This window comes from Leuciscus leuciscus (assembly GCF_965113295.1).
Source record: "Leuciscus leuciscus genome assembly, chromosome: 5".
Lineage (NCBI taxonomy): Eukaryota > Metazoa > Chordata > Actinopteri > Cypriniformes > Leuciscidae > Leuciscus > Leuciscus leuciscus.
The window spans coordinates 3,813,463-3,832,937 of NC_138729.1; the positions used below are offsets into that span (position 1 = coordinate 3,813,463).

At 42.2% G+C, this 19,475-nt stretch overlaps 1 protein-coding gene across 46 annotated transcripts in view; it reads right to left on the minus strand.

Moving 5' to 3' along the window:
- LOC309499292 (uncharacterized protein) overlaps positions 1-19,475 on the minus strand; it is a 548,614-nt gene that overhangs the window by 44,128 nt on the left and 485,011 nt on the right. For 45 of the 46 annotated variants that reach the window (XM_082170476.1, XM_082170471.1, XM_082170463.1 and 42 more), the window contains one exon: positions 18,945-19,118. In XM_082170476.1, the coding sequence (XP_082026602.1) occupies positions 18,945-19,118 (174 nt within the window). Of the gene's footprint in view, positions 1-4,756; positions 5,810-12,895; positions 13,070-18,944; positions 19,119-19,475 lie in introns of those variants that run through there. The other variant, XM_082170449.1, reaches the window with a different exon arrangement.

Consider the following 19,475-nt stretch of genomic DNA (forward strand, 5'->3'; position numbering starts at 1 on the left):
CATTGTAAGGGCCGTAAGAGGCAGAGAAGTGATATTGATATTGTATCGGGATGGAGAAACCCACCCAAATTAGCTTCGGTTAAATAGGCGTACAATAATTTGGGTAAATGTGTAAGTTAGATTTGTGCCTATTTTTTCACATCTTCATGGACACCACGATGATTTCCCTCTGTGGTAATATTGTTCCTTGTAATTATGTATGATTTGCAAAAATGGGAACTGCTGCGTCTGTGTAGATGAGTGAAGCAAAGTGTATGTGCGTTGTGCACACGCTACATTATGGCCAAGCATGCGCCCTTAAAATAGCATCTGAATAACGCACCACTGACTTTAGACTAGGTTTCTCCTCTGTGGCGGAATTGTTTTCTGAAACTGCAAAATAGCAGGTCATTCCCTAATTTACAGACGTGCGTATATGGAGGGAAAAGTCTGCTGTGCGTCGGGTGCAAAATAGGAATGATACATGCGTCGGTGTACAAAGTCAATTGCGCTGGGTGCAAGATAGGGCCCAATGAATGTGTTCAGCTGAATGAAGACAACTTTTTTTTTTGCGTCGGTGTACAAAGTCAATAGGGCCCTAAATGTTTATTAGGGACCATTTATTTCTGTATATAAAAAAAAAAAAGCTATTAGAAAACATATTTTATGCTATTTTTCAAATAATGAAGTATGTAAATTGGAAATAGAGCAGAAGCATTGAATGGAAGCAGAGTAGTTTTGTTTCCTGGTCCAAGTGTTTGTTGCTATTTTATTTTTATTGGTTGTTGCAATTGAATTGTTTTCATTGTTTTCTTGTTAAACAGCATCTCTACCTCAATCTCCTGTGAGGAGGATGCTTGGACTACTTAGTGAACTGGCTGAAAACTCCAACTACAGTGATGCCAGGACTACAATGGCCAAGCAGCTTGAAAAGATGCAGCACAACCCAACACAACTGGTCTCTGCATTTTACTGTTTTGGTAAAGGGATGTTAAGACGTTACAGTTTTTTTCGATTGCTAAACGACAGTGAGCACAACTGGAGCTATATGTGCAAAACTCAAACTACAGTCTGCACTACCAACAGTCACCTGAGCTAAACAGTTCACATCACCTGCAAAACTCACTCCAAGCAACACAACTCTTAACACATGGCTCAAAACAGGCTCAGTGCAGCCAAACACTATGCACAACCCTCACTGAGATAACACACACTGTCACTCAGAACACACTGAGAGGAAAAACACTAGCATCAGACACCAATACAGAAAATACTAACTTTTCATCTTTACATTTTGAAGAGTTTCAGTGACTTCATACAAAGTAATATTTTCTTCAAAGAAAAGAGTGACATTCTTTCACATGATTTATTTAAATTTTTAGAACATAACAATTCTTTAAAGGGATATTTCACTTTGAAATTAAATTTTGGTATGTTTTAGCTTACCTCAAGGGCATCCAAGATGTAGGTGTCTTTTTTTCCGCAGTAGTTTCAATTTTGATATTTTTAGGTCAAACCGTTCTTGTCTGTCAGTCATATAATGCAGGTCTATGGTCACGGTCTCAAAGAGCATGCACAGAGTCCAAATTAAAACAATTCCCCATTGTCCAAATTAAACAATTCCCCATCGTAAGTACACATTGATGGCCTAAGACACGAAACGAGCGGTTTGTGTGAGAAAACGAACAGTATTTATATCGATTTAAGCTCTTATACACAGCCACGTCCAAGTGATCTGAGGGCGCGAGCGCATCCTGGTGTGTGACGTGTACGCAGACTGGTGCATAGATATATATACACTAGATGTCGCCTTGTCTACGGCAGTTCATTGGAACGAATGTCTTTAAGGCGACATCTAGTGTATATATCTATGCACCAGTCTGCGTACACGTCACACACCAGGATGCGCTCGCGCCCTCAGATCACTTGGACGTGGCTGTGTATAAGAGCTAAAAACTATATAAATACTGTTCGTTTTCTCACACAAACCGCTCGTTTCGTGTCTTAGGCCATCAATGTGTACTTACGATGGGGAATTGTTTAATTTGGACGATGGGGAATTGTTTTAATTTGGACTCTGTGCTTGTGTTTTGAGACAGTGACCATAGACCTGCATTATATGACTGACAGACAAGAACGGTTTGACCTAAAAATATCAAAATTTAAACTACTGCGGAAAAAAAGACACCTACATCTTGGATGCCCTTGAGGTAAGCTAAAACTTACCAAAATTTAATTTCAAAGTGAACTATCCCCTTAAGGTAAATGAAAATTAGCAGTTTGCTTCAATAGTCTGTAGTAATTTACGGAATTAGAGTAATGAGAAAAAAAAGGTAGAAACCAGAAGTACATACTGTAATTGGAACAAATAATTGAGGAGCTAATCCTGCCTCTCTCTAGCATCAGGCCATAATCAGCAGTGTTTGAAAGGCACAAGGCTGAAATCTATTCTGTTTTGAATGTGTGGTTCACAGTTTTGACAGCAGTGTGTTAGCATTTGAACAAAGTGCTGTAAATCCACAGTGTTGTGCAGGTTGTGGTTAAAAGTCATGGGATAAGTGTGTAGAGTTTTGAAAACTGTGTTCAAGCAATGAAGATCGAACTAGAGTTTGGTCCACATGAACTGCTGCTGTGCAGACTGTAGTTAGAGTTTTGCACATGTGACTCCAGTTGCGCCCACTGTCGTTTAGCAATTGAAAAAAACTGTAAGACGAGCTGCTAGAGACCAGGTCCCATTATTGGCTGTCAGCCAACAGCAGTGGCCTGAAGATCAACCAAGACTGGTTCGAGGCGGCATTTGACAGCTGGACGCCCCAGAAAAAGTACTTCTGGTTTAGAGCATGACAACAGTAGACATTTAGGAAAAGGAAGGAAAAGGGTTGTCAGGGTACGCCACAAATTGTCAGAATCTTTCAGCCTTGTGTGGCCAATCAGCTCTGTGATCATTGGTAATCATTAACTTTATGCAAACAAATACTTTTACATTTTATGCTAGGTAGGAGGACTGCAGGTTATGAATTCATATTGTTTGCAAAACTATATTAAACAATGAAGAATCCCAAATTTTTATTTTTTTTGACAAACCTTTTTCTTGTATTTGTAGGTTTGTTCCATACAGTAACGCGTGTAGTTTTCTCATTGTTAAGCTCCTTTTTGGTTTGTGAGTGTGTGTGTGTGTGTGTGTGTGTGTGTGTGTGTGTGTGTGTGTGTGTGTGAGCACGCATGCGTTTAAAATCATATTTATTTTGTACACTATGTTGCTGTCTGGGTAGTTAACACTAGCAACTGCACAAGGAAAAAAAAATGCATCTCTTTTTATTTACATAGTTTTATATGTTTTTTATTCATCTTATGGACCCTTTTTTATAGAAGTTGTATATTCTGTGTAACTTAAAATTTATTTTTGTATCCCTTTTGAATTTTGGGTTTCAGCGATGATGTGAGGCCAATCAGCGCTTTGATTGAGTTGACCAATGATGAGCCATAGACGCGAGTCATCGCTGGACTGATCACGCAGACCAGAGTCCTGCACGGGTCCGATTTTGTAAACCCGCACCCGCCCGTACCCGCAGTGCTTCAAACCGCATCCGACCCGTTATCCGTCAACAGCACCAATTAAAATCCGCACCCGACCCGACCCGCTTAAAATAGAACCGACACCCGACCCGCACCCGAAATAAAATCAGTTTAGCCAATCACATTATAGACACAATTACAAAAATGTTTATTGCCAGTTCATACAGAAGTTATAACGACAATTAACACAAGGACAACTTCAGCCGAAGCTGTCAAAAGGCCGGTACATGATGGCTAACGTTACCACAAAACTGAGTAGCCTAACAGACGCGGCTACAACACTATATCTGCCACGCAATTTCGTCTAGCCTGACAATTCTGGGTTCAAACACGCCCTGCACACCACACATACTTAACAGTGTTACATTTGAAAAATACTGTTCGATTGAACTGCTTGGTTTGTTACCACAGTTTCTCCGTGCTTCCTCGGCGATGAAGTTCCACATGTGCGGCTATCCAACACGAAAATGCATGCAGCAAAGCCTTTCACAATATTTTCTTCAGATAACTCCAAATTTCTCCCACACACTGGACTTGACTTTTGATGACGTATTGTCGACAACTTTACAATCTCCACTAGCTATTCTTTTCTTCAACTCCTCAGCATCCATCTCGACGACTGCAAGCAGATCGCGCGCGCGGTTATGATGAATTTTTAAAAGTGAAAGTAGCCTAGGTAACATCCTGGGAGGGCGTGGCGCGTGGGCACAAATAAACTGATGTGGATTTTAAATTATTTTATCATCTTGAAATACAGGAATATTTTTGTAGATGTGTTCCTAAAAATATGCATATATTTTTACGTTTGCATGTGATTGTTTTGAACCCGTGTTTAGACCCGTGTTTCCCCCGTGTCCGACCCGACCCGCACCCGTATCCGACACAGTTGGATATTTTTCACCCGTTTGAGCAAAATTTGCGGGTCACCCGTCGGGTACCCGCGGGTACCCGAACCCGTGCAGGACTCTAACGCAGACTGACCCTGTCACCTCCATAGACATAAGTAATATAAGTATTTATTATGTCTATGGTCACGTCAGTCAAGCCCGAAGCAAGACACACGCAAGTGACGCAACCCATAGCAACGCGTTATGGCAACGACACCTCAGACTGACAGATTTGTAACTTTTTTTTTTTATTTTTTTTTTTTTTTTTTTTTTATTGGGAAGGGATACAATTCACGTCTGATCACATTTGCCACTTTTACAGCTTTACCGGTTTACATAAATATTTGTTAAACAGGACTAGCAAAACTCTCCAGGCAGTGACAGTGACAAAAAATAAAACACCTCAACGTATCCCTTTACAGTTTTCTTCAGATTTAACACAGAAACTATTTACAAAAGAGGGGGGAGGTAATCTCATCACTCAAAAAAACAAAAAAAACAAAGACAAAACTCTAAATCAAAAAAGTATTTGGTTCAATAGGAGTTATGTACTAAATTGATAAAAAATTCTGCTGAAAATTCACATAAAATGTAATTCTCTCCATATTGAAAATACATTTTAAAACATCAATACAATCCTGTATTTGTGCGGAATTAGGTTAGGCTACTTTAGTTTTGTTCACATTGTCATGTTAATTATAATCGAATGCATTTTGTTTTATTGACCCCAATATTATCATTGATATTTGTTTGAGAGGGGCACTTTTGATTAATTTTGAAAAAGGGGCTCGAGCACCCAAGATCTTTCTGTAGGAGACTTTGAGCTTTGTAAGTTTGTAGATCCTATACATGCAAAAACATCTACATACCACACTAAAGAAAAAGGAAAACATGAAAACGCATCATATGACCCCTTTAATACATTAATACAAATGCAATGCAACTATTATTAAAAACAAGATGTATAAACTCAAGTTTCCATTGTTTTCTAAAAGTGAGCGTGAACTGTTTTTTCTTCTCATAATTAAGAAAAAATTTATTTAATTAGTCTTTGTCTCCCTCTGCTGGTACAACACAAAGATATTCAGGCTCTTTATTTGCTCTGAAACAAAACTCAGAGCTTTTTGAGTTACTGTAAAATGGTCTTTAAATTAGAAACTGTAATTTGCTGCTGTGAAATAAAAGGTGTTTCACTGCCGCCTCATCAGGTCTGTCAGAGGATTGTTGAAATCTTAATGAAGTCTTAATTTATAACAGTGAAGTCACTGTATCCTCAGTCTCTGTTGATTCTGTTGACTGTGAGTCTCTGTAGTGGATTCTTATTCACCATCAGATGATCATCAGAAGATCAGACTGTCATCTATAACCTAAAATAAAACACACAAACAGTCACATATGCAGTATGAGATATTACGTCTGTCACATCTTTTCATATGAAAACTAAATAGATGATCTATATTAATTCATTCTCAAGCATGATCATATAGCTTCTATCTGATGATCAAAGTCACTTTACAAAATCAAAAGCACATGAAAGGTCACTTTCACACAACGAACAGCTGATACAGAACCAGCAGAAATTATCATTACACTCACTACACATTTAATATCAGTTATTATTACATGGCTTGGTTGAATTCCAATGTAGAATGCGGTCTGTTATTTCTTGATAACAGACTGCTGCGAAGTATAACACACCGTTGCCATGAAAAACAGAGCGTTGCTATGGACGCGGAACGGACTATTTTCTTTAGCGGAAGCAATACAATCGTTTTTAAATCAATAAACTGTAGGTAGGTAGCCATGTAATAAGCGGGATAATGTATAGCGAGGCGGTTGTTATAGCGAATAACAACCCCTTCAGGCTGATTCAAGACCCCTCCGCTTCCCGTTCAGCCTGTCGGGGTTGTTATTCGCTATAACAACTGCCTCACTATACATTATCCCTTACATAACAACCCAAATCTCATATTATCACACACATAAGGCGTCTTTACACAGAAAAAGCGGCACAGAAACCAAATCTGAAGCGGCATAAAAATCACAAAATGTGCATTTACACAGAATGTTTATTGCTTCTCTGACGCGGAGAACATAAATGCATTTACACAGGAATTAAAATCGTGGGAAATAATACTTTGAACATTACTATTTTAAAACTACAGTTTAACAATTAATTTAAAAGTAATTAAATAGTAAACAAAGAAATAAAACTCAAGATAAATAAAAATACAAAATACAAAATTTCCTCAGCGTGATATAACGATCTCACGCTCTGATGTTTGTCATAATTCTGTGGTACTGATAGCTATTTTCTATTTCTTAATAAAATTGTTCCAGATGGAACAAATGCTACAAAGAAATTATGAATTATTACACGGGGTCGATCACCACAGGATTTTTTTCTCTTTTTTTTCAAAGAGCCAGACAGAACAATTATGCTATCATTAGCGTTTCAGGCAGGTCGTGTGTGGGTGAAATATCATTTACCATATCTGAGAGAAATGTAGCGTTGCGTTGATCTGCCAGTCTCTTCAAAGGAAGATTACAAACAGCGAAAGCCAATTGATTACACACGTCGACGACTCTGTTATTTTGGTGGTTTGCTTCAGGATGTGAGTACAGGACACTTTCACTTTATTGTCTCTTGTTGGCTGACATTTTTTAATTTGGCTAAAACAACATGGAGCTAGGCCTATATGTTTAGTCTTCCGCTTCTTGATTCTCACGCCGCGCGTTTGGTTGTCATGACAATGACGTAGTTTAGAGCGGCACAAGTTTGCGTTCATTTACACTGAACCAAAACAATATCAGAGTCATCTCTGATACTAGTAGACGGTGGGCCGAGTCCGTCTATCTCGTAGTTGATAGTTACCCAGCACCTGTCTGGCTCATTTTTTAAATTTGGCTGTATAAATAATTCACAAAAAGATTACCGATTGTTTCCAACGGCAATTATTGCACATTAAACTATAAAATAGATTTAATTTCGCTAGCTGATCACAAACGTTGGCCGGAGTGAGATCCAATCAAAGCTTGTGTTGTTACCTTGTTGAATTGATTTGCCCAATCACGTTATTCGTTGAAACGGCGTCATTCTGAAGCCATGAGTCTACAACCCAACCTGGAGAGACCGGTGTATCTCGGCAAGACAACGTCAAGGTAAGATTTGTTTTACAATGATTATACACCCCTATATCTTAATGCTTTCATATCATCAAGTTGTATATAGACTGCAAGCTGTACTTCGCCGTGAATATATGCGTTGTCGTTAGGGCTTGCATAGACTAGTCGAGTAGTCGAGAGATCAACCACTAGTCGACGCTGTCGGAAACAATCGACTACTCGAGCGTCCATTAACCATAAATGAATTAAAAATGGTGAACGTCACCAACAGACACACCAACATCTTGTCAGATGTGTGGAAGTATTTCATCAAGGATGACAAAAATATTGTAATTGGCCAACTCTGCAAGAGGCCGTTCACATGTTGCGTCTAAAAACGTGTGGAAAGCTCGGCCGTGCTGCTGTCTCCTAAGAGCTTGCGCTCCCGTGGCGTCTGTCGGTGCTATGCAACCATGAACTGCCGCGCTGTACAGCTACGATCAGCTGTTCGGCCAAGCTTTCGATGATGTTACGGAAAGGCCGAAGCTGATTGGTTTTTGTTTTTGAGGCATTGTGAAAAGTTGAGATGTTTTCATCTCGCCGCGGCATCGGCGCGCCTGGAAAAACTAGCGCACCACGTTGTAACAATCTGCCCTTTAATGTTCTTTTTAAACAGCTGTGTTACTATAAACGCACAAGGGGATCTTTGGAATGAAAGCAGTAATCACAGATACCACAAAACTTCAACAATGTCATATACTCAATGCTTTCTTAAAAAGATAAATATGCCTAAGAAAAAGATGTAAAGAAGTTGATAAGGCACACAGCAACAATTCCCCCTTTCTTGTCCCAGTCCACAAAATTAACCTAAAAGTTCCAACTCAATGAAACCTTCCAGGCTGGCTCAGGAGCGCGCTACAGTCTTTCCAACCAGGAAACAGCTAGTCCACGAGATTAATCCTTTGTCGGAACGTAACGAAAAAACGTAATCCACAACAAAAAAAAAAAGGAAAAAAGTAGAGCGTTAATCCAGTGGTATACCACGCCAACAAGATACAAAAAGGAAGCTGATCTCACCAGCTCCGTAGATCGTCAGACAATGTTAACTCACACAGTTGGCAAGTTTGAGTCCGAGCACGTCCTCTTACCAGAGATGCGCACACGAATAAACAGTCCAGGTGGTTGAATACATTTCTGTCCTTCTCTCCCCCATTAAAGCAGTCTCGTTAACGTATCGTTTGACCAGGCTCTCAAACCATAAGGAACAGGCTTTAAATCTCTATAGCTGCAGCAAACAATACTGGCGCCATCTGTTCAAAACACACCCTCCTTTGCTGATTCTCTCCACCCCCTTAAGTAAGCTTGAACGCGCCTCCATAGGAATTGCGGGCGGCCAAGGCCTTAAAGAGACATCCCACATTCTTACCCAAAATACACAGTGGAAACTAAATATATTACACAGGAATACATACCAGTATCATTCATCATACATAAACATTATATGTAACCAATGTAATACGTTCTGAGCAACCATAAGCGTTCCTGTTCCAAAGGAACACTTAAATTAAAGTGACAGTGTCACAACGTTGCTTCCATTATGAGCGCGCTCGCCACGCGCCTACATTTGAAATGACGACCTTGAGCGCGAAAAAGACGCGATATGTTAACGGCCCCTAGAAGCAGACGTCTGAAATGAAAGGCAAGAACGGCTATTTATTTGGCTTTAGACTGTTACATGAAAATTTTAAAATGAAATGTCATAATTATAATGTTTTGAGAGTTTACTTATGTAATTGTTGCATTAGGCTATGAATTAATAAATGTTTATTGATAAGATCTAGCTATTTCATGTCTTTTCATTTACAGTAGCATGAACCACGAGTAGTCGAGTAACTCGAGTATTGTATTGATAAGAAATCGACTAGCAGAAATTAGTAGTCATGCAACCCCTAGTTGTCGTTGTTTAAAATGCAGTATTTTTTTCTTTTCTTTTTATCTTGATGTATCTTTTCTGCACGTCTTTGTAAAGCGCTTTGAGATGCAACTTTTAAAGGCGCCATATAAAATAAAGTTCATTATTCTTCTTCTTCTTGAACTGCCACCTTAACGTGGTGGAGGGGTTTGAGTACCCGAATGACCCTAGGAGCTATGTTGTCCGGGGCTATATGCCCCTGGTAGGGTCTCCCAAGGCAAACAGATCCTAGGCGACGGGTCAGACTAAGAGTGGTTCAAAAAACCCTGGAGCTCAACACCTGCAGGAGGGACCGTAAGGGGCCGGTGCTGAGAGGATCGGGGGGCAGTCGAAGGCGGGGGCCTCGACAACCCGATCCCTGGACACGGAAACTAGCTCTAGGGACGTGGAACGTCACCTCGCTGGCGGGGAAGGAGCCTGAGATTGTGCGTGAGGTTGAGAGGTTCCAACTAGAGATAGTCGGGATAACCTCTACGCACGGCTTGGGCTCTGGAACCACACTCCTTGAGAGAGGATGGACTCTTCACCACTCTGGAGTTGCCCATGGTGAGAGGCGGCGGGCTGGTGTGGGTTTGCTTATAGCCCCCCAGCTCAGCCGCCATGTGTTGGAGTTCACCCCGGTGAACGAGAGGGTCGTTTCCCTGCGCCTACGGGTCGGGGATAGGTCTCTCACTGTCGTGTGTGCCTACGGGCCAAACGGCAGTGCAGAGTACCCGGCATTCTTGGAGTCTCTGGGAGGGGTGCTGGAAAGTGCTCTGACTGGGGACTCCGTCGTTCTACTGGGGGACTTCAACGCCCACGTGGGCAACGACAGTGACACCTGGAGGGGCGTGATTGGGAGGAACGGCCCCCCTGATCTGAACCCGAGCGGTGTTCAGTTATTGGACTTCTGTGCTAGTTACAGTTTGTCCATAACGAACACCATGTCCAAGCATAAGGGTGTCCATCAGTGCACATAGCACCAGGACACCCTAGGCCGTAGGTCGATGATCGACTTTGTGGTCGTTTCATCTGACCTGCGGCCGTATGTCTTGGACACTCGGATAAAGAGAGGGGCGGAGCTGTCAACTGATCACCACCTGGTGGTGAGTTGGATCCGATGGCGGGGGAGGAGGCTGGACCGACTCGGCAGACCCAAGCGTACTAAGAGGGTCTGCTGGGAACGTTTGGCCGAGGCTCCTGTCAGAGAGATCTTCAACTCCCACCTCCGGCGGAGTTTCGACCGGATCCCGAAGGAGGCTGGAGATATTGAGTCCGAGTGGACCATGTTCTCCACCTCCATTGTCGAAGCGGCCGCTCGGAGCTGTGGCCGTAAGGTCTCTGGTGCCTGTCGAGGCGGCAATCCCTGAACCCGGTGGTGAACATCGGAAGTAAGGGATGCCGTCAAGCTGAAGAAGAAGTCCTATCGGGCCTGGTTGGCTTGTGGGACTCCTGAGGCAGCTGACGGGTACCGGCAGGCCAAGCGAACTGCAGCCCGGGTGGTTGTGGAGGCAAAAACTTGGGCCTGGAAGGAGTTCGGTGAGGCCATGGAGAAGGACTATCGGCTGGCCTCGAAGAGATTCTGGCAAACCGTCCGGCGCCTCAGAAGGGGGAAGCAGTGCCCTACCAACGCTGTCTACAGTAGAGGTGGGGAGCTGTTGACCTCAACTGGGGATGTCGTTGGACGGTGGAAGGAATACTTCGAGGATCTCCTCAATCCCGCCGTCACGTCTTCCATTGAGGAAGCAGAGGCTGAGGGCTCAGAGGTGGACTCGTCCATCACCCAAGCTGAAGTCACAGAGGTAGTTAAGAAACTCCTCGATGGCAAGGCACCGGGGGTGGATGAGATCTGCCCTGAGTACCTCAAGTCTCTGGATGTTGTGGGGCTGTCTTGGCTGACACGCCTCTGCAGCATCGCGTGGCGGTCGGGGACAGTGCCTCTGGGATGGCAGACCGGGGTGGTGGTCCCTCTTTTTAAGAAGGGGGACCGGAGGGTGTGTTTCAACTATAGGGGGATCACACTTCTCAGCCTCCCTGGGAAAGTCTATGCCAGGGTACTGGAGAGGAGAATACGGCCGATAGTAGAACCTCGGATTCAGGAGGAACAGTGTGGTTTTTGTCCAGGCCGTGGAACACTGGACCAGCTCTATACTCTCTACAGGGTGCTGGAGGGTTCATGGGAGTTTGCCCAACCAGTCCACATGTGCTTTGTGGATTTGGAGTAGGCATTCGACTGTGTCCCTCGCGGCGGCATGTGGAGGGTGCTCCGGGAGTATGGGGTCCGGGGTCCTTTGCTAAGGGCTGTCCGGTCCCTGTACGACTGAAGCAGGAGCTTGGTTCGCATTGCCGGCAGTATGTCAGACTTGTTGCTGGTGCGTGTTGGACTCCGGCAGGGCTGCCCTTTGTCGCCGGTTCTGTTCATAATTTTTATGGACAGAATTTCTAGGCGCAGCCAGGGGCCGGAGGGTGTCAGGCTTGGTGACAACACGATTTCGTCTCTGCTCTTTGCAGATGATGTTGTCGTGTTGTCCTCATCAAGCCAGGACCTTCAGCATGCACTGGGACGGTTTGCAGCCGAGTGTGAAGCGGCTGGGATGAGAATCAGCACCTCCAAATCCGAGGCCATGGTCCTCAGTCGGAAAAGGGTGGCTTGCCCGCTTCAGGTTGGTGGAGAGTTCCTGCCTCAAGTGGAGGAGTTTAAGTATCTTGGGGTTTTGTTCACGAGTGAGGGAAGGATGGAACGGGAGATTGAGAGACAGATTGGTGCAGCTTCTGCAGTAATGCGGTCGATGTACCGGTCTGTCGTGGTGAAGAAATTTTGTCGTGTCGTGGTCGATTTACCGGTCAATCTACGTTCCTACTCTCACCTATGGTCATGAGCTTTGGGTCATGACTGAAAGGACAAGATCCCGGATACAGGCGGCCGAAATGAGCTTTCTCCGCAGGGTGGCTGGGCGATCCCTTAGAGATAGGATGAGAAGCTCGGTCACTCGGGAGGAGCTAAGAGTAGAGCCGCTGCTCCTCCACATCGAGAGGGGTCAGCTGAGGTGACTCGGGCATCTGTTCCGGATGCCTCCTGGAAGCCTTCCCGGGAAGGTGTTCCGGGCGCGTCCCACTGGGAGGAGACCCCGTGGAAGACCTAGGACACGCTGGAGAGACTATGTCTCCCGGCTGGCCTGGGAACGCCTCGGTGTTCCCCCGGAAGAGCTGGAGGAAGTGTCTAGGGAGAGGGAAGTCTGGGCATCTCTGCTTAGACTGCTGCCCCCGCGACCCGGCCCGGATAAGCGGAAGAAGATGGTATGGTATGGTATGGTATGGTATTCTTCTAGTGAGTAAATCAGCCATTTGAACTTTAAATGAAAATATGATGATGAAAATCGTTAAAAACTATTCTTACCATAGTTTTTCCAGTTTATAATGTGGATCATCCTCAAGATCCTTTAACAGCTTCACTCCTGAGTCTCCTAGTTTATTCTCAGATAGATCCAGTTCTCTCAGGTGTGAGGGGTTTGATCTCAGAGCATAAGCCAGAGCAGCACAACCTTCATCTGTGACACCACAATCCCTCAACCTGTAGAGAACAATGACACACATTAAGCCTATATCCAGAGATAAACATGACACTTAAAAAATAAATAACAATGCTGTCATTATGAAATATATACAATATATTCATTAGAAACAAGTTGTTAAACACATCAGTTAGGATTAGGGGATTCAATATACAGTTTGTACAGTATAAAAATCATTATTTATATGGAAATGTGTGTGTGAGTGTGAATAAGCTTTAATGCTTAATGTATTTGTAAACATTTTAAGGAACGTGTGTGTGTGTGTGTGTGCTTAATGTATTTGTAAACATTTTAAGGAACGTGTGTGTGTGTGTGTGTGTGTGATTAATGTATTTGTAAACATTTAAGGAGTGTGTGTGTGTGTGTGTGTGTGTGAGCTTAATGTATTTGTAAGCATTTTAAGGAACGTGTGTGTGTGTGTGTGTGATTAATGTATTTGTAAACATTTAAGAATGTATGTGTGTGCTTAATGTATTTGTAAGCATTTTAAGGAACATTGTGTGTGTGTGTGTGTGTCGTGTGTGTGTATGTGTGTGTGATTAATGTATTTGTAAACATTTTAAGGAGCATGTGTGTGTGTGTGTGTGTGTGTGTGTGTGTGATTAATATATTTGTAAACATTTTAAGGAGCGTGTGTGCGTGTGTGTGTGTGTGTGTGTTAGCAGGGTAGGATTGGGATGATTCTAAGGGTCCAGCAGAACTCCATGATATTCCTGGATGATTTTGGTATTTACTTCATAAAGTAATCTTTTAGGAAGCACGCTATAAAGAACAGGTATTCATTATAGTGTGTGCCAAGTGTGTGTTATTCGCGGGTTATTCAGAAACGACATAGAGCGGAAACGGAAAATCACCAAGCGACACTAAAACTAGTCCAGTGATGTATATATTTAGGCTTTCTGAAGCCTTGAAGCCAATTTCTGTGAGGAATCGATCAAAATTTATGATTTCGTTCTAGTCATAGGTATACATTTGTAATGATGTGCGACTCGTGAATGAATCATTTGAGTCGGTTCATTGCAGTGAATAGGAGAAACCCGTTAATAAAACCAGTCTAGATGATTCAGTCATGAACAGAACTGATTTGGTTTACCGAGTTAAAATCACTGATTCAATGATCCTGTCAATGTTTTAGTTAACACTGTCTCAGGAAAGATTAAATGGTCTGGTCATGCTGTCTATTAAACACGATTTAGCACGACGGCTTATTTTCAAAGATCTGATCAAAGAATGGTGTTGTACTGAATGCAGTATGTAATTATTTGTATAGTTATAAATGTACAGTGGTGTGAAAAAGTGTTTGCCCCCTTGGTAAATATGATCAAATCAGGCTGTAAAAAATAAATCTGCATTTTTAATCCTTTTGATATTTTATTTTAAAAATCTAACCTTTCATTGAAGTAAAATAATTGAAAGTGGGGGGAAAATCACATTATGAAATAAATGTTTTTCTCCAAAACACGTTGGGAACAATTGTTTGTCCCCTTTTATTAAATAAACTGCTCACAAAAATTAAAGGAACACTTTTTTATTTGGGCCTGGCATGAAATCAATTAAACCTGTCTGATAATTTTCTCGTTGGCTAAGCAGCTGAGGGCATCGTTAATCACTTTCAGCTGTATTGGTGTTCATGGACTTAACAACAGGTGCACTACAGTGGCAACAATGAGAAAACCCTCAACACAGGACTGGTTTTACATGTGGAGGTCATTTCAAGTTTCTCCCTCTTGATCTTTTTTGGCTGGTTTTCCACTCGTGCTGGTTTTGGCTTGAGTAATTATCTCTACTGGCAGTATGAGGCGATTCCTTAACCCTACAGAAGTTGCACAGGTTGTCCAACTTCTCCAGGATGGCACATCCACACGTGCTGCAGCAAGAAGGTTTAATGTGTCTCCCAGCACAATCTCCAGAACATGGAGGAGATTTCAGGAGACTGGTGGTTATTCTCGGAGAGCTGGACAGGGCCGTAGAAGGTCCTCAACCCATCAGCAGGACCGATACCTGCTCCTTTGTGCAAGGCGGAACAGGCTGAGCACTGCTCGTGCCCTACAGAATGACCTCCAGAGGGCCACTGGTGTGAATGTCTCTACCCAAACAATCAGGAACAGACTTCATGAAGATGGCCTGAGGGCCCGACGTCCTGTTGTGGGCCCTGTGCTCACTGCCCAGCACCGTGGAGCTCGACTGGCATTTGCTCAAGAACACCAGAATTGGCAAGTCCGCCACTGGCGCACTGTACTTTTTACAGACGAGAGCAGGTTCACCCTGAGCACCTGTGATAGACGTGAACGAGTCTGGAGAAGACAAGGAGAACGTTATGCTGCCTGCAACGTCGTTCAACATGACAGGTTTGGTGGTGGGTCAGTGATGGTCTGGGGAGGCATATCCATGGAGGGACGCACAGACCTCTACTGCCTAGGAAATGGTGCTCTGACTGCCATAAGGTATCGAGATGAAATCCTTGAACCCATTGTCAGACCCTACGCTGGTGCAGTAGGTCCTGGTTTCCTCCTGACTTAATGACTTAAATCCCCTGACTTAAACCCAATAGAACATCTGTGGGACATTATGTTTCGGTCCATTAGGCGCCGCCAGGTTGCTCCTCAGACTGTACAACAGCTCAGGGATGCCCTCACACAGATCTGGGAGGAAATGCCACAAGACACCATCCGTCGTCTCATTGGGAGCATGCCCCGACGTTGTCAAGCATGCATACAAGCTCGTGGGGGCCACACAAGATACTGAAAAGCATTTTGAGTTGCAGAAATTAAGTTTTTGAAAAAATGGACTAGCCTGCCACATCTTCATTTCACTCTGATTTTAGGGTGTCTACACAATTGAGCCCTCTGCAGGCTGAAAACTTTTATTTCCATTAAAAGACTTGGCATCCTTTTGTTCCTAAGACATTGCCCTGTCGTTATTTGTATAGATATCCAACTTCATATTGAGATCTGATGTATCTAATGTGGTTGTTTAAAGTGCTCCTTTAATTTTTGTGAGCAGTGTACTTTTTGCAACCTCTTTTTTCCAAGATAACAGCTCTGAGTTTTCTCCTATAATGCCTGATGAGTTTGGAGAACACCTGACAAGAGATCAGAGAGCATTCCTCCATACAGAATCTCTCCATCCTGTTATCCATTATAAGATATCTAGCACAGGTTCTAATCTAGCACAGGTTTAGATTTTTTATCTGTTGGTATTTGATCGAATCCGTGATGCCATGTATCTGAACAAGATGTCCAGGACCTCTGGCAGAAAATTAGGCCCACAGCATTAAAGATACAGCAGAGTATTTCATTTTACACATGGGGTACTTTTTATCCCTGTGTGCACTAAACCCATCTTAAGTGTTTGCTGCCAAAAAAGCAAATTTTTTGTTTCATCTGACCATAGAACCCATCCTGTTTGAAGTTCCAGTAGTGTCAGTTACTTTTCAAATGTTCTATGGTCAAATGAAACAAAAACATTAGCTTCATCGAAAAATTATCGTTATAATAATAGTGCAATATCCGTATCGCAGAGAGGTGCGATAAATTGCATTTATTTTATGTGCCAAGCATTTGGGTGAGGCATGCATGAATGGGTTGTTTATCCAAATTCGACCAATCAAATGGGGCCTTACTATCTTTATACCCGCCTCCCCAGTAGGTGCTATTATGCTATTGGCTAGATCGGGCCCAAAGTGGAACCTAATGGCTCAGAACAGAGAGTGGAAAATAAAAACTAATGGTGGGAGTAGAGACAAGCGAGGAAAATGACAACAGCGAAGAACCTGTGCTTAAAGAGAACTGTACGTCAGAAATATGGCAATATTTTGGCTTCAATAGAGAAGTCGTGTCATAAATGCAGGTACTGTGTAAAGGGCCGTTCACATATCACGTCTAATGACCATGACCTACGTGAGCTTGTGGAATTCTGAAAAGTTTAGACGTTCTCATCTCGTCGTGGCATAGGCGGGCCTGGAAAAATGTGCTTCCATTTTGAGCGCGCCTGCATTTGAAATAACGAATTTGCACGCGCAAAAAACGCGAAATGTGAACCTAAGTGACGGTGTCACTAAGTTGTGCTGAAAAATTTTGGCCACGTCGAGGGGAAACTAATCTCCACAGTCATCTGGAACGCAACCTCAGGGAGCTATATGAAGACAATAACAGAGTCTCACAGACAACCATTAATCAAAGTGTTGCATGTGTAACGTTAACTCCTTATGAAAAAACTGAGATATTCTTCTGAAGATCAGAAGAATATCTATTAGCTTACATGTTTATTTTAGTATGATCATTACATATATAAATTATTTTAAAAACGTAATAAAAATAGCATTTCTCTAGGGAAATATTATATCGCAAGAAATATCGTTATCGCGATACTCAACAACATCGCATATTTTCCCAGTATCGTGCAGCCCTACTGATGATATGAGATGTAAATAGTGATCGCGTTATGGAAAATGATCAGCTACAGCTATTTAATTTTATTATTGCTTTGTTTAGTTCACTCAAAGAGCGCGCTTAACCAGCTACAGAGACACTGGCAGCCAGGCAACAGACAAGTGACCAATCCTGGCGACTTTACTTCACGGATTCTACCAGCACGGTTCGGCTGAGAATTCATTACCATTATGAGAACCGTTCGGCCCGACGGAGGAAAAGCGACTATTGTGGAGGCGTTCATGTGCGTTCAACTCGTAAATACAATGTAATTGTAATTGTAATTCTTAAAAATTGCAGTACATATCATATCATATCGTATCCAGTCCTTGTGTGTGTGTGTGTGTGTGTGTGTGTGTGTGTGAGAGAGAGAGAGAGAGAGAGAGAGAGAGTGTGTGTGTGTGTGTGTGTGTGTGTGTGTGTGTGTCTGTACATGTGTGAGCTTAATGTATTTGTAAACATTAAGGAACTCTTAATATTAATGTAATTAATGTCCAATAAAGGCTGTATTAAAGCACTTAATGACATTTTCTGATTCTGCGTGACCTAATCTAGAGTGAGAACTATTTATGGTTAATACGTTGTTAACAAAGCAATATCTAACTCTTTACATAAGAGCTAATTAAACAATAATACTTGGTTAATTACAGTGACAGTAAACCAAGAATTTGCTAGTTGTATATAGTCTCTTAATATATTAACTACAGCTTATATACTATTATATACTATTCATTAACTATAAACGAATAGTTTGAAAATGATTTATAAGCGCTGTGTTACTGTATGCTTGTGATAAAGTGTTGCCATTATTTCAAACCGGTCGCATTAAGTGTAATTGTTCCTTTTGTATGTGATGGAGTGATTCTTCTTTTTCAAAAATAACACAAAATAAACAAAGTAAAGATGAATTTGACTGATAGCATTATTATTATTATTTTCAAGATTTCCATAGATATGGTGATATATTGTTATTGTGTGTTATTTTGGCCATGATAATCATGTAGTGATAAATCTGATATGGTGACAGCCCTGGTTCAGGTGAAACACACACCACTTCCCTCTTTTCAGCTGCACACACACATATTGAGGCAATGCTCAAGCTTTTACAAGGGTCTGTTTGCACAAGCATTACAAGGCAAGTTGATTTACAGCAAACATTTGTAATTTTAAAAACCTCTTCACTGTATCCTGCATCTGTTGTTTGGTTTGTAGTTCGTCCGGTTTACTTAACTGTTAGTTTTAATAATATATGAAGATGTAAATGTTCCTCTTCAGGGAGACTCCTCACCGCTGCCTTCTACCACTGGCAGGATCTGACGGCTCAAGCTGGAATCTGTCGCTGAACCACCGGATGGGGCTTACACCAAAGATATATTGTATACCCTATCTACTGTACATATTAATCCTTATTCACTCCGAGTCTTTATGGTAGAGATGATCTTACCACAGTATCTCCAGTTTACAGTAAGGATTCGCCAGTACAGCAGAGAACAGCTTCACTCCTGAGTCTCCTAGTTTATTCCCAGACAGACTCAGTTCTCTCAGGTGTGAGGGGTTTGATCTCAGAGCTGAAGCCAGAGCAGCACAACCTTCATCTGTGACACCACAATCCCTCAACCTGTAGAGAACAGTGACACACATTAAGCCTATATCCAGAGATAAACATGACACTTAAAAAATAAATAACATAATGCTGTCAATATGAAATATATACAAATATTCATTAGAAACAAGTTGTTAAATTACATCAGTAAGGATTAGGAGATTGAATATACAGTTTGTACAGTATCAAAATCATTATTTCTATGGAAAATCCCCATAAAACATGGAAACCCAACGTGTGTGTGTGATTGAGTGAGTGTGTGTGTGTGTGTGTGTGTGTGTGTGTGTGTGTGTGTGTGTGTGTGTAATTAATGTATTTGTAAACATTTTAAGGAACTTGTGTGTGTTAGGACTGGGAGGAAAAAATCTACTT